This window comes from Fusarium oxysporum, chromosome V (genome assembly GCF_013085055.1).
Source record: "Fusarium oxysporum Fo47 chromosome V, complete sequence".
NCBI lineage: Eukaryota > Fungi > Ascomycota > Sordariomycetes > Hypocreales > Nectriaceae > Fusarium > Fusarium oxysporum.
In genome coordinates this window covers 3,120,099-3,133,948 of record NC_072844.1, presented here as the reverse complement: position 1 = coordinate 3,133,948, position 13,850 = coordinate 3,120,099, and the positions used below count along the sequence as shown (strand labels likewise).

At 48.0% G+C, this 13,850-nt stretch overlaps 6 protein-coding genes across 6 annotated transcripts; 3 read left to right on the top strand and 3 right to left on the bottom strand.

Annotated features, from left to right (window-relative positions):
* Positions 1 to 630: 630 nt before the first annotated feature.
* On the top strand, positions 631 to 3,164 carry FOBCDRAFT_293605 (uncharacterized protein; the record flags this gene model as incomplete). The annotated part of the gene is made up of 1 exon (XM_031184711.3): positions 631 to 3,164. One exon carries the CDS (start codon positions 631 to 633, stop codon positions 3,043 to 3,045), a length of 2,415 nt encoding a protein of 804 aa, XP_031040353.2. The 3' UTR covers positions 3,046 to 3,164.
* A 480-nt stretch (positions 3,165 to 3,644) lies between these two features.
* FOBCDRAFT_224133 (glycoside hydrolase superfamily) lies at positions 3,645 to 6,294 on the top strand. The gene has a single exon (XM_031184710.3). It carries the CDS (start codon positions 3,692 to 3,694, stop codon positions 6,080 to 6,082), a length of 2,391 nt encoding a protein of 796 aa, XP_031040352.2. The 5' UTR covers positions 3,645 to 3,691; the 3' UTR covers positions 6,083 to 6,294.
* Positions 6,295 to 6,392: 98 nt separating this feature from the next.
* FOBCDRAFT_135386 (uncharacterized protein) lies at positions 6,393 to 7,696 on the bottom strand (the record flags this gene model as incomplete). The annotated part of the gene is made up of 3 exons (XM_031184709.2): positions 6,393 to 6,556; positions 6,612 to 7,338; positions 7,385 to 7,696. The coding sequence occupies 3 exons, from the start codon at positions 7,694 to 7,696 to the stop codon at positions 6,393 to 6,395; spliced, it is 1,203 nt and encodes a 400-aa protein (XP_031040351.2).
* An 856-nt stretch (positions 7,697 to 8,552) lies between these two features.
* Positions 8,553 to 9,461, bottom strand: FOBCDRAFT_201968 (uncharacterized protein; the record flags this gene model as incomplete). Its single annotated transcript, XM_059609014.1, has 2 exons — positions 8,553 to 9,035; positions 9,237 to 9,461. The coding sequence occupies 2 exons, from the start codon at positions 9,459 to 9,461 to the stop codon at positions 8,553 to 8,555; spliced, it is 708 nt and encodes a 235-aa protein (XP_059467235.1).
* A 963-nt stretch (positions 9,462 to 10,424) lies between these two features.
* FOBCDRAFT_224131 (uncharacterized protein) lies at positions 10,425 to 11,839 on the top strand. The gene is made up of 2 exons (XM_031184707.3): positions 10,425 to 10,576; positions 10,706 to 11,839. Exons 1-2 carry the CDS (start codon positions 10,477 to 10,479, stop codon positions 11,737 to 11,739), a joined length of 1,134 nt encoding a protein of 377 aa, XP_031040349.2. The 5' UTR covers positions 10,425 to 10,476; the 3' UTR covers positions 11,740 to 11,839.
* A 989-nt stretch (positions 11,840 to 12,828) lies between these two features.
* On the bottom strand, positions 12,829 to 13,703 carry FOBCDRAFT_37417 (uncharacterized protein). Its single transcript, XM_031184706.3, has 2 exons — positions 13,304 to 13,703; positions 12,829 to 13,252 (listed from the first exon to the last, which is right to left on the bottom strand). Exons 1-2 carry the CDS (start codon positions 13,671 to 13,673, stop codon positions 12,861 to 12,863), a joined length of 762 nt encoding a protein of 253 aa, XP_031040348.2. The 5' UTR covers positions 13,674 to 13,703; the 3' UTR covers positions 12,829 to 12,860.
* Between the last annotated feature and the right edge of the window lie 147 nt (positions 13,704 to 13,850).

Sequence of the window (13,850 nt, the reverse complement as noted above, 5' to 3'; positions counted from 1 at the left end):
GCATCGGCATCGGCCTTTGCCAAGACACCCACCAGCGGGTTCGACGCATGGTAATCTGAGGTGGGCTCCATAATGTAATTTGGGTACCGGTACCACCTTAGCCTGGGTTCTCACTATAATCACAGTGGCAGTGACGGAGGCAGGAGGGCTTAGTACCAGTCAGCAAGCGCAAGCTTCTTAAAAAGTCCAGACCACGTTGGCGTGAGACCATTGGACTCTGTGGCTTTTTGCTCTCCCTCAGCTGCTCTCCCAGGAAGCCAATCAACGAAATACCAGCCCTACCAGGAACCCAGCCATGTCACCCCCCCGACAGAACCAGAAAGCTCAGCCCTGAACGGCGACATTGCAGAGATGGGTTTAGTGCTGAATCCAACAAGGCTGGGAATGGGTGGGAAATGCCGTGGTCTCTTCTTTTAACCCTTCAGGGTCTTTTTTTCTTCTTCTCATCCTCCCCTCAGATAATCACCTGCGAATAGAGTCTCAACTCGTTGCCAAGCAAAGGCCGACCTCCTCCCGCTTTTAAGCTCAGGGCACTGCGGGGAACTGACCGGGCCGCTAGGGCCTCTCCAAACCGTAACTCAATTTACCTACAGCTCCAGCTGCAGTTGAGTTCCAGCTCCTCCCGTCATCATGGAGCTGAGGGATTACCCTGATCACGATCCCTCTTCACAACCCGCGCAATCGAATTGGGAGCCCACGAGTCCTTCTATCGCTAGGAAGCCTATCGGGTCCGCGAAGCAAAACTCGCCGTATACTTCCCCCGACTACTCGACCTCGTCCTTTGCCCAGCGCGCAACTCATCAACCATATCTTCAACGACAGACCACGACCGATACGGCCTATTATGGCGCCTCAACGCCACTGGGAATATGGGAGCCCGCGTATCCTCACACGCCGGGTACCGGTAGACCTCAGAATTATAGGGAGGACAGCAGCGCTTCACTCTTGATGGCTAGCGAGCTGCCGAAGAACAGTCCCCCCGATGTACCTCAAGGCCCTCCTGGTATGCCTGGTGCTCCTGGTGTCCCTCCGGATGGCCCTCCTCGAAATAGATTTATAAACTGGTGGATACATGAATGGAAGCCGTCATGGAGCATGTACGTCCTCGTCTTCTCGGGGATCGCATTCGCCGTGGGCCACCATTTCTACTATCGGGGACTTCATGGACAACTTGCCACCGACCAGCAGGGCAAGTTTCGATACGGCGCTCTGTTAGCATTCCTTTCAAAGGCCTGCTTTCTGAATGCCGTGGTGCTTGCTTTCCGACAGCGCGTCTTGATGATGATCCGTCGCAAGATGCTTACGCTCTCCACTCTTGACTCGCTTTTCGCGGCCTCCGAGGATCTGACAGCCCTTCTCAATTGGGAAGCTTGGGTAAACGCCAAGTTCGCAATGGCGCTGACAATATTCATCTGGACGTCGCCTCTAATCGTTATTTTTACGTCTTATACCCTTACCGTCGTCCCACAGCGGAAGGAGGAAATAACACGCTGTCAAAATGTTCGTACTCTCAATTTCACACATGAAGAGACTGTGTACTGGAGAGACCCTGTCAGAGTCGATGGCTACTTCGAGTCGTCCGTCTCCTTGTGGAATTCTACCGCTCCGTCGGGAGAAGTACCCGATAAGAACAAGCCCGAGGAGTTTGACTATTTCACGGCAGCGAGTCGTCAATTCAACACAATCGCTTTAAAGACAGCATACACGCAGCAGGCCATTATGCGCCCGAAAGCGCCCGCGGAGATTTGCGGCAGAGGTTGGAATTGCTCTTATACTATTGAGTTCGTTGGTCCCGGATACAAATGTACGGATTTGGCTTCGGGAGTGAAAGCCAAAGTTAAGAAGCTAGGTGACGCAGAGTGTCCTTTCGACACATCAGTCCTCGCTCCCATGGGAAACCTCACATACTATGCAATGCTGGACCGAGGAGATTATGAGAACCCCCAGATGGTCGCAGAAGCTGGTGGAAGACCTAAGGCGAAACCGCCTTACCCGAGGAACTTTGCTGCCTTCCGGACAGAGCCCATCCTCTGGTTCGGTTACGCTGATGTTGAAGACAGAACCAAGCCGCAGCCCGACAAACCCCAAGAAGGCGACTGGTTCAAAGCCTACACCCCCATCATTTTTGGCTGTGAGCACTACCAGACCAAGTACAAGGTTCAGTTCAACCACAGTGGCGGGGTTCAGTATCACGATGTCAAGGAACGCAAGTTCCTCAAAAAGGTCATAGATACAACCTTCATACCCGATAAGAAGGACCCCGATAAGAGGCTTAAGGACCGGACCGTGGCGACGCCAGAGGACAACTACGTGTTCCCCAATGACACCAAGAATTATCGCTTGACAGCCGCTTACCACGCCGTGGGAAGTCAATTGAGGGCCATCTTGAATGGTACCACCACAATGCCCAACTTCAACGTCAACAGCGAGATTCTCCAGACGAGATTGCTTGATCGTCTCAATTACCTGCCAGTCGCGAATTTTCCCCTTGAGGTGCAAAAGTTCTACGAGGAAATTCTCATCTCATTCCTGTCTGATCCACAAATGTCAGCGGTGTCTTGGGCAGCTGACCCGTCGAAATACTCAGGACGATTCGATAGTGGCCCAGACTTGGATTACCCCTGCGTCAGATGGCAGAATAGGAACTGCTTCTTCTACAATTATGCGCAATTATGGGCAGTGTACGCGTTATCCATGGGAATCACCATTCTTGCGGTGGCGTCTGGCGTGAACGCCATGGAAGAGGATGCCATGATGCGAAGTCTGAGCTTCTCCGCCATTCTCGCAGCCACAAGAGCTTCCAGTCTTGACAAACTTCGATGGGAGAGGGAAGCTGACGTCAAGAGTAGCAAGATTGGGTTTGGAATTGTGTCTGATCGAACTGGCGAGAGGACTTACTCTTTCGGCGTTGAGGGTGATGTGAGCCAGGAAAAGGCTATGACCACAGGACGCTCACCAGGTCTTTCGGTGATGAACTGGGGAGACAGGGCGGCGCGCAGAATGAGTTATGCGATGGTGAACAGGAGGGACAGACAGGAAAATTAGATGCTTTTCTCTATTTCTGGATGGGTTCTGGTACAGGCTGGTGCATTGTTAGCGTATGGCATTGAGGCAAAACACATTTGGATATGAGCGCATAGCGTTGGATATTTGTGTCGCAAAACAACATTTTAATTTACGAAGACATGACCTTCATTTTTACATTATCAATTGAGTTTGAGTTTGTGTAAAGCTTGTATGATCTGCCGCCGAGACACCCGAAGAAATTGTCAAAAATCACCTTCAATCTCCTAATGATGCCTCCACTATCTAACAACACATTTAGTGAGGTCAAAGGCTGCACAGTCAAAATAACATCCATGGTCACAACAGTGTTTTTAATCAACGTTTCCCACCACGTCAAAAAAAATACACAGTGATCTTGATGTCAAAGTTTGAAGAGATCACACAGCACATAAATCCACCTTGCTTTCCTCATTTTACAGTTTCTACTGATCATTGTTCTGGCGCACCTGTCAAATGATCCATGTCAATTACGGTGATACTGGTGCCACACCGCTAAGAATAGAGGCCAAGCAAATCTCAGTGGAGTACTTTAGAGCTCAGCTGTGCTGCCTGTACTGTACCTCCAGCTGCCACTTCAGCTTGCGTGTCCCAACCGTGTCCTCCGCTTCACACGCTCACACCCAAGATGTCCATCCACGCAGCAGCTGACCTCTCGGACGCTGCATTAGGCGGTCCAATTCGAATCAGAGACGAGCACTTCATCGACAATTACAACCGCGTCCTCTCCCTCCGCGGTCTCAACATCTCTGGCGCCTCTAAACTACCCACTGAGCCAAACGGCCTGTCTCACCTGGATCATGGCTTCTATGAGAGCCATCGCATTGTCACTTTTGTGGGAAGACCTTTCCCATTGGAAGATGCGCCGCTGCACTTTCGGCGTCTGCAGGCTTGGGGTGTGCCCTTTGTGAGATTGCTTGTTACCTGGGAGTCAATTGGCCATGCTGGACCAGACCCTGAGGACCTGGATAGAGAGTATATTGACTACCTGCGCCAATTGATCGAGCTCATGCCAGACTATGGTATCAAGTGCTTTGTTTGTGCGCACCAAGATGTTTGGAGTCGGTACAGTGGCGGAAGTGGTGCGCCTGGCTGGACGTTTGAAGTTGTAGGTCTCGATATTGAGGCCTTCACCGATACAGGCGCTGCTTATGTTCACAGTCAAGATGAGAAGAAACGCGCGAGTGAACCACCAAATCCAAAAGAGCCAGGTGGTCCATTCTTGTGGCCTTCGGGTTACCAGAAGCTCGCTGCGTCGACAATGGCGACTCTCTTTTGGGCTGGTGATGCTTTAGCTCCCAATCTCAAATGTCGTCGCAAAAAGGACGCTGGCGATGAAGTCTCAGCACAGCAATTCCTTCAAGATGCCTGCGTTGAAGCTTTCGGTCGCCTTGCAGATGAAGTCAGTCATCTTGAAGCATGCATTGGCTTTGAACCTATGAATGAACCCCATCGCGGCCTCGTCAACCTTCATCACTTTCACTTCTGGAACTACGACACCGACTTACACATCGGCCACTGTCCTTCTCTCGCACAAGCTCTCGCCCTTGGAAGTGGCTATGCCCAAGATGTCGATTATTACGTCAAGTCATGGCCATGGCCAACTCGTGTATCCCACAAGTCTCGTATTGACCCCAAAGGTCGCTCTGCATGGTTGTCCCTCAAAGACCAACCTATCGGCCACGGTCGGGGAATGGGCGAATGCCTGTGGCGCGCCCATGGCGTCTGGGAGTGGGACGAAAAGAAGAAAACGGCACGCATTCGCGACGGTGATTACTTTGAAGTTGATCATCGACCGGGTCGTGAGGGGAAACCCATTGAGTGGTACAACGACTGCTATGCGCCTTTTCTGCAAAAGTTTACGGAGCGTGTGTCGCGCAAGAAGGCGAAGCAGTTTAGCTTCATTGAACCGATCCCCAATGAGTTCATCCCGCCTTGGCCGACGCAGGATCCTGATAACAAGAAATGGCTTCGGCAGAAGTATGCCGAGAAGGAAGTGATCAAGGTTCCACGCCCGCAGAACTTTGTGTATGCGCCTCATTTCTACGATCTTAACGTCCTTTTTAGCAAGAGTCATTCGTGGATGAGCGTCAATGTCCAAGGTCTCACGCGAGGCATGTTCGTCCTCAACGCGCTCTACTTTGGCGTCGCGGGACTTCGACACAACTACAGAAGGCAGCTTGGCAACATCGTCAATTACGGAAAACAATCCCTGGGTAAAGTTCCCACGGTTATTGGTGAGATTGGCCTCTCGTACGATATCAACAAAGCAGAAGCTTTCCGCACAGGGTGCTACGACACGCAACGCAATTTGATGAACGGCTTGATCTCCGCAATGGAGGACAACAAGCTCAACTACACACTGTGGAACTACAACCCAAATAACAGAGTTGAGTACGGCGACGGGTGGAACAATGAGGATTTCTCAGTCATCAATGGTGACGAGGTCAGCGAGAATGGTCCCGTACGACCTGACTACCGGAATCATCTTCACGAGCATGACGAGCTTTACAAAGGCGGTCGAATTCTCGACGTGATCATCAGACCGTATGCTGTGAAGACAGCCGGTATTCCCAAAAAGTCCAACTGGAACCATAAATCACTACGCTTCGAATATGAGTGGACCAGTACAGCGACCAAAGAACCTGTCGATGAGAAAACACACCTCACTGAGATTTTCATCCCGGCGTATCACTACGACGCACACAAGCTACGTGTCCGCGGAACGAACGTGGAATGGACGTATGACAAGCCTCGTCAGACGCTATACGTGCGCAGTAGTTTGGCTGGGTACCACAGCATTATCCTGGCTATCGAGAATGAGGCACAGCATCTTCTTGAAAGGGGACGACGACGAAGGGAGTTGTATCCTCCTCAATTCCCATTCAACTTGGTTTCTCCAGGTGTGGAGGACTTGATAGAGGATATCGACTGGTCTAAGATGTTTGCATACTTGCCAGTTGTTGTTGTTATCTTGATTGCTTTTTTCATGACGCCTTTGACCTCGTGGTTGCTTTAGAGGGTAGATCATAGATCTTCTTGCGACCCCACCGGTTTAGATTGGAATAGACTTGATAATGGATTAGGCAGGATGTCTTTACACATAGACAAACAGATACGGGTTGATGGGAGTGATGGATCTTAATCTTGGTTTGATGAGCCTCATTCCCGCAGGTATATCAAGCAAACAGACCAGGAATTAAAAGAAGAATGGGAGAAAGGCATGGAGAGTAATCATATATTTAAAAGAATCGTTGTCTTCAACTGTTATTATTCTTGTATGCTAATTGTTGTGAAATCGTGATCGCTAATCTATCAAAAAAGGACTTTTACTCTGCATCTAGAGGGCATCTTGGTGCAGTATTGTTCACCTGAATGCCTCCTCGCTTCTTCTCCTTGCTATCATGGAAAGGGAGAGCCCAACCGCCTTCAGTTTCGGGAGTAGATAGCCATAGCCGAAGAAGATGTCTTCGAGGGACAGGAGGAAGGTGGTCTACAGCATGTTAGTACTTTCATAGCTAATATGGTTGTCGAAGGAGGTATCTTACCTGTGTATGCTGTTCGAGCGTGAAGGAGATGTGTGTTGCTAACGAACTGAATATCTCCAACCTCGAGAATCATATGCAAAGCTAACTTCTGGCAAGTCTCCTCCAGCACAGTCATAGCATGCTTCTGCTCCTCACTCAGAGGAGGAATAAGACCCTTGTCGGAGAATCTTGTGAGAGATCTCACAAAGTAAGGATCCCACTTGCAGTAAACCCGACCCTGGCCACCGTTCTCGATGTAGAAGATGGGGTTTCGGATCCATTCCTCCTCGCCAACTGACGTCTCTCCCTTGCGGTCAAAGTACCAGATTGGTTGTGTCAGAAGCTCAGCAACATCGGGGTTATTCTTCTGAAGATCGTTCCAGACATTGTGAATGCTGACAATGTCACTCTCGCCACCTTCCTTGGCACGGTGGACGCAGAGAAGACCGACGATGTCAGAGTCATCGGCATGGAAGTATTGACGAGCTGTTGTGCGGTAGATACGAACGCGGTCGATTTGTGTAGCGTCATCACCGACATCCTTGACGTGACCGAGGACATGGCCCAGGCCGTTTTGGGAGACAAAGTAACCAATGTATGTACCAAGACCCATGTAGGCTACTGCGTTCTTGAGAGGACCCCATTCTCCAGCTGGGAAGCGTTTGAAAAGTATGAAGCCCTTGCCGTTGAGAAGGTCTTCTCGAAGAGTCCCGAGGACTTTACCCAAGTTTGGAAGAGGGAAGTTTGACTGAACATGTTAGTTTTGAAACTGTGTTATGATACTGTCATCATACCTTGGAGATGCCAGTGAGGGGAGTGCCACTGGCAATGAAAGCATCAGCGGTATCGCTCAACTCTTGAATCTCCTCATCGGTGAAAGGATGAGTCCATCGCTCAGGTGAGTTCTCGTAGTCCTCCTTTTTCCAAAGCGTAGGGCCAGTGATCTCTTTGGGGAATTCAGAGTAAGGCTTCAAGGCATCATAAAGAGGAGGATGTTGACCCGAGGTACGGATGCCATCGGGAAAGATTGAACGAGGGGCATCTGCGTTCTTGACTTGTGGGAGAGGAGTCTGAGAAGACTCGTCGATGAGAGCACCTGGAGCCATTGTGATTGATGTAAAGACACTATAAAGACAAGACAACAATTCCAATTTGAGTAGTGAGTTAATTGACATCCAATTCTATCCTCGGCAATGATCTTATATATACCCTTTTCCCCAGGTATCATCCGTTACCGGCCCCCGCAGTGTAATGACGCCTTTGTTGGTGTATTGCGTGCTCGAGCTACAATATCACGGAGTCGTACTCCCACCATCAGCGAAACAGGCTAAGCATGTCAGCGGCGAAACTAGCCAATCAGAATCTCAAATTGAGGATGACGTTATTTGCGATTGCTACGAATCTGGGGTTTCTGCTAATTGAGGTGGTGCCAATTGAGTCTTACACAGCTTCTAGGTTCAAGAGAGATAATCGGGGTGTTGATTAGCTCTTGGAATTTCCTAATGGGGACAGACGTTGCGATTGCGCCATTGCTTGGACGGACAATTGCCGTTGAGGTGGCTTCGGGATTGTTAGTCATAATCAGATCAGATTAATCCTCTGACAGCTCGAATTTATTGTCCGATGCGATTCATTATCTTATCTGTTTAGGAAGTTTAGGTGTTTCGGTGGTGATTGAAACAAGCCTTCGACAGTGGTCACTATGTGTTCCAGCTCCCATCTTGTGATAGGCCGCATCTCTACGTCAGCGAAATTAGGCTGTTTTTCTGAAGGGATAGCTACCTTACCTAGAGAGAGCTACCGAACCCTTTGTACATTTCAAGCTCAGCTTCGCTATTCCTTAACAGTGCAGTGTACGGCATGGCCAAGGTATTCTGCCATGTGATCTAATATTTTGGGCTCGCCTACTTATGTTTACTGCTTCTGACTGAAGATACACCCTCCAACGCACCCAACTCCCTCTCAGTTCTCTAACTTCACACCATTTGTCATACTCCTATACATACTCGCAAGCAACAGCGCAGCATCTACTGTGATATCTGTTCGGAAAGATGTTGCGCACACGCCGAGTAGTCTTCCAACCGCGATCTCCCTGTCCCAGAACGCCATCCTCCCAGGCGATACTAGTCGTACTAACCTTAACAAACCGCCTGCCGTTTCCTTCGAATATGACATTTGGTACACTCTCCCAGGTTCTATGGGCTGCGTTCGCTTCAGACCATAGTCGATAAGAAAGACTTGGCCAAGTGGCGCAAGCCAGTATACAAAACTCCGTACAGCTCTACGGGCGTTCATGTGAGTTGAAGGACGTTTATAATCAATCAGAAAAGCATTCTCTGATTTTATAGCCTCATTAACGCTTTTCATAAGGTTTGGACCGGGTTCGATGCCCTTTGTGATGACTTCGTCCAAGTGAGGTGGTACATGATGTCCGCATTCAAGATACTTGTAAGTCTAGCCGTAAAGCGATTATCGAAAGATGATTTGAATATTCCTTTGGTGTTCTTTGTCATGATGATGATTTCCCTGGACTCTGTGCATGCCCTCCACATGCCCCTGTCTTTTCCTTTTTCGTCACACTCGCTTGTTGTCTCGTGTCTTACCTCGCATCTTGTCTTGCCTATATGCGTCATGCACCTATGATACCATCTCTCTCTCGAGGATGAAATTGAGTGTCATCCCACTACTCGGTTTAGGGTCAGGGCGGTTGGATGAAGTGTTGTCTTTCAATGGGTATACATGGACTGTATGGCGAGACCGATCAAGAGCGAATTCCCATATCATGAGTCGTAGTTCTGGTGGTAACTTGGCAAAGCCGGTGAAGGTTTCAGGTTGTCTGAGTCGGGTGCGTTGCGGTACCGAAGAAGACATGCTGTAGGGCCTTGGGGTTCTTGCTCGATGATGGTGGCCCTTCAGAGTTCTAAAAAGAGCACGATCCTCAAATGGCAGCATATCTTATACTAAGATCCGTTAGAGTATTGAATAACTTACGCGAATGTGTCACTTACAGCTAGTCACTGCGAGATCAAAGCCTTGGCTATGCACCTGAGCTAGTCAAGTTGCCTCTTTACAAGGACTCAATTTGACTGTAAGGGAGCTTCTTTCTCCTTTCAGAGAAAGACCTATGATAACTATTGTATTCATACGATTGAAGTAATTCTCAATGCAACTTGAAGTCAATACCAAGCGGAAATGGGAGGCTAATGGCATTTCAAGTTAATTAACAGGTAGATCATTCTCTAGCACTCCAGTTTCTCATGCATAGTTTACATGAAAGGAAGACACACGAAGGAAAATTATGATCACTTCTTCATTGCTTGTACCTTCAAGGCAGCTAATGTCAAAAGAGACAAAGAACCCCTTCATAGTATCAATGATCACTGTAAATACTATTTGAATGACCTGCAATATTCTACCTAACGAGTTTGATCATATCCTCAGATCTGCGGCCTAACGAAATGCATTCTTTGTTCTTTACTGATATGCTTGGGCCAAAGGGCTTTCTTTCTGACGGGCTGCCTTGTCTATCTCGCTGAGATATCGACAATATTTACGAAACCTTAATTGTTTGCTATTGTTTGCCATATCAATCAATGATCGGAGAAGGCTAAGCACAATGGAACTTGGAAGTCCTTTGATAAGCGTAATCGGTGATAAGATTAGTATCGACTGTGTAACTTGCTACGGAGTATGGAGAGATAACGAAAGCGGATTTATCCTCGGAGCAGATAAGAGAGATAGGCGACCGCCGCGACCCGCTCTAACGTGGACCTTAGATAGCGATATAAAAGACAAACAAATCTCCTCGGCTTCACTTAAACAACAGGCTTAATACCAAGATTTGTCACAGGCTTGCTACAAGTATTCTTCAAATAACAACATCGCAATGGCCTCTCAAATAACCGTCACTCCCATCTCTACATCAGCCGAGTCAAGCATTGACTTCGGTGCCATCGTCCCAAACGTTGACGTCGAAAACATCAGTGGTAAGCTATCGTAAGCATGCTCGTGAATGATTGAAATAACGCATAGTGGGAGAATACCCGTAAAATCGGTAACCTCCTCTGGTAAGACACGTCTCTCGTCATGCATGAGCCCAGGCTGACTGTTTCTAGATGCCGACTTTGACGTAATCCGTGACGCACTCTTCACCCACCAAGTTCTCGTCTTCAAGAACCAGAACCATCTCTCTCCTAAAGCGCAGTATGAGATTACCCAGCGTTTCGATCCTGAAGCTGCGGGCTCTTATGGCCATGGAAAAACGATTGACGCAAAGCGCTCAATCCTCCATCCTGACCTCAAGACCATCCCTCATCAACCTCAAGTGCAGGTCATTGGAAATGGCTTCGTTGAGGAGTATGAAGGACTGAAGAACATTCAGCTCCGACATCCGCATCATCGCACATTCCACGCCACCACTATCCCTGATGAGAAGGATCTGGACTTCACCAGGTTCTACAGATGGCACATCGACGCCGCTCTGTACGGCCTCGCTCCTCCAGTGGTGACATCGCTCCTCGCCGTCCGTGTTCCCGGAGGTCGCAAACAGACCCTCGTCTATGACGACGGATCCAATGAGGAGTTGACCGTCCCGCTTGGTACTACAGCCTTTGTGTCGGGTTACGCCATGTACGACCGGCTTTCGCCTGAGGATAAGGAGTTTGTGCGTACCACAAAGGTTGAGTACGCTCCGCATCCATATGTTTGGATGAGTGGTGCAAAGTCCCGCTCCGATGGCCTGGGCTTGGTCTCCGAAGGCAAAGAAATTCCTGTCGAGAATCTTCCGCCTGTTGAGGAGGATAAGATCCAGATCCTTCCTATGTGCTGGCGTAACCCTGTCACTGGCCGTTTAGCACTTCAGGTTCATCCTTCTGCCGTTCGAAAGCTGCACCTCGCGGACGGTACTGTGATTGATGATCTTACTGCCGTTCGTGAGCGTGTTCACGAACTTCAGCGTCCTGGTATTGCTCCTGAAAAGGTTTATCCTCATGACTGGGAGCAAGGAGATCTTGTTCTCTTTCATAATCGTGGAGTGATCCATTCAGTGGTTGGTGCTTTTGCGGAAGATGAGGTTAGATTGTTCCGACAGTGTAACATTGCTGGCAGTAAGCTGCCTGAAGGGCCAACGCCTGTTGCAGATGGTGCTTAGATGATGTGTGGCAGCTCGATGAGAGACGAAGGAAAATATTTAATAGATATACGTGGTGATTATAATAAGAAATTCGCTCTCCCATGAACCTTTTCTAAAGCCAAGTATATATATTGATGTCGACATATCCATATATGTAGATACAAGCGAGTGTTAATCTAGTCAAAAACTTACTTAACATAAGGTTCTCTTTTTAATAATTCAATTTGATCTGTCTTACTGATATATTCGTAAGTTTACATGACTTCTAGGTTCTAAGTTCTATGTGGTGATTATAAGCTCTCAGCCATAGGTCTCAACTACGAACAACATATCAGCATATAGTTTAAGTCTTTTACTATAATACCTTAATAGTTACTACAGAAATAATTACCCAAAAGTAAAAAAGTAGATCATGGGGTATAAGATGCTCAATAGCCACAAGCGATGGGCCTCTCCTCCAGAGTACACTCTCTAAATCTTTCTAGGCTACCCCATCAACATAAACCCTTTCTCTCAATATATCATATCGAGTATCAGCCATACTCAACAATCCCAAATCTTCTTAGAATTCTCGACGGGCAACATGTTTTGTATATCTAGCGAAGATTTTACCAAAGGTAAGCACTGTTGACAACTGAAGCCTTTCATATCTCTGACCTCATGACAGTCTTTTTCTCTACCTCTTTGGTATATCTAAGTCTCCTCGTGACTCTTCAACATTTTAGTGGCCACTTCTTTCCTAACTGCGACGCTTCGGAGCCGATTCAGAAGATGACTTCAACTATGTATAACTTAGCGGTCTTGTCATTTCTTTCCTTCTTGAACGGGACAGTTCTTGTCGTCTGGGGTAACCTGAAGAGTACTCCTGAATCTTTCAGACGCCAGTTTTCGGTTCTGGGATGGGCGATGCTGTTTGTTTGGTTCGTCATACAATTCGTGTTTGTTGTAACGCGTCCGGAAAGTCCAAGGCCGAGACCAAACTAAGTCAAACATGACTTATTCCGGGGGGTAGCTAGCAGTCAGGGCCACTTGAGAGAGAGGTTCATAGTGGTGAATAGTCGAGTAACAGGCTCGTTGGTACTTTACACTAGTAAAACAAGTTTATAGAGAAGAGATAACCCTTTCCGCGGTCCAACATATCAAGACGAGCCCATCCAGTGTTTGATCTCCGATATTGCATCCCTAAACAATAAGTCTGCATAGAATTCATGAAATTTGAACAAGATCCGTGGCCTCAGAGGCTTGTTTTGCACAGGGTTGCAAGTCATGGACTCATAGTGAATCTGCACTGTTTCTTCATTCTTCTCTTCTTTCGTTCTCACAACCACGAATCTGTGAACTCCTGCAAACACATCACTGTCACTTCCAAATCCAAAGTCTACATGGCTTTCAGTGCGGTTTGGCGCAACCTTGACGCCGATTTGAGTCTCCAGAACTTGAAAGACTCCATATAGAATGGTGTTGACCGGAGGTAATGAAACTTCAGGAAGTTCTGTGCATGACCACAACTTTCTCGGGGCTGGCCCTGATTCTGTTCATTTCGTTAAATACGCAATCACACTGAGGCAAAGGACAGACTCACTTGAAAAGTTGACAAGTGTCATACCAAGAGTTGATAGTGCAACTCGTTCTGGTCTAATCACAGCACCTCCAAAGTATCCTTTGACGAACTTCGCCAATAGAACTTCATCAGATACATCACGATGTTGAGGCGCTATGTCGAGGGTGATGTATCGAGAGTCAGAATCGTATATGTGCTGTTTCGCGTTGACAACCTCGCTAACAGATCTCGATTTCTGGAATTTCTCTGGTACGGTATTGAACCGCGTTATAAGATTCCGATCAACTTTCGACACGCGTTTCTGAATCGAGTAGCCATAGACACCGCCAGCAGTGACTACAGCAACGAGTGATGTTGCCAGTATTTTCCGAGTTAGACCTTGTAGTGCCATCGCAGTAAAGATGCAATGATGATCAGCAACGACTGGATCGCATGATTGAGGTATTCCCCTCTATTTAATACTGATAACGAATTGACTCATCGTATAAAATGCGAAAACTCGTGATTGAGGTATGGACCAGCTGACCTAGCGTGGCATGTCCTTTAGCTGATCTGAGTCCGGTTCTAC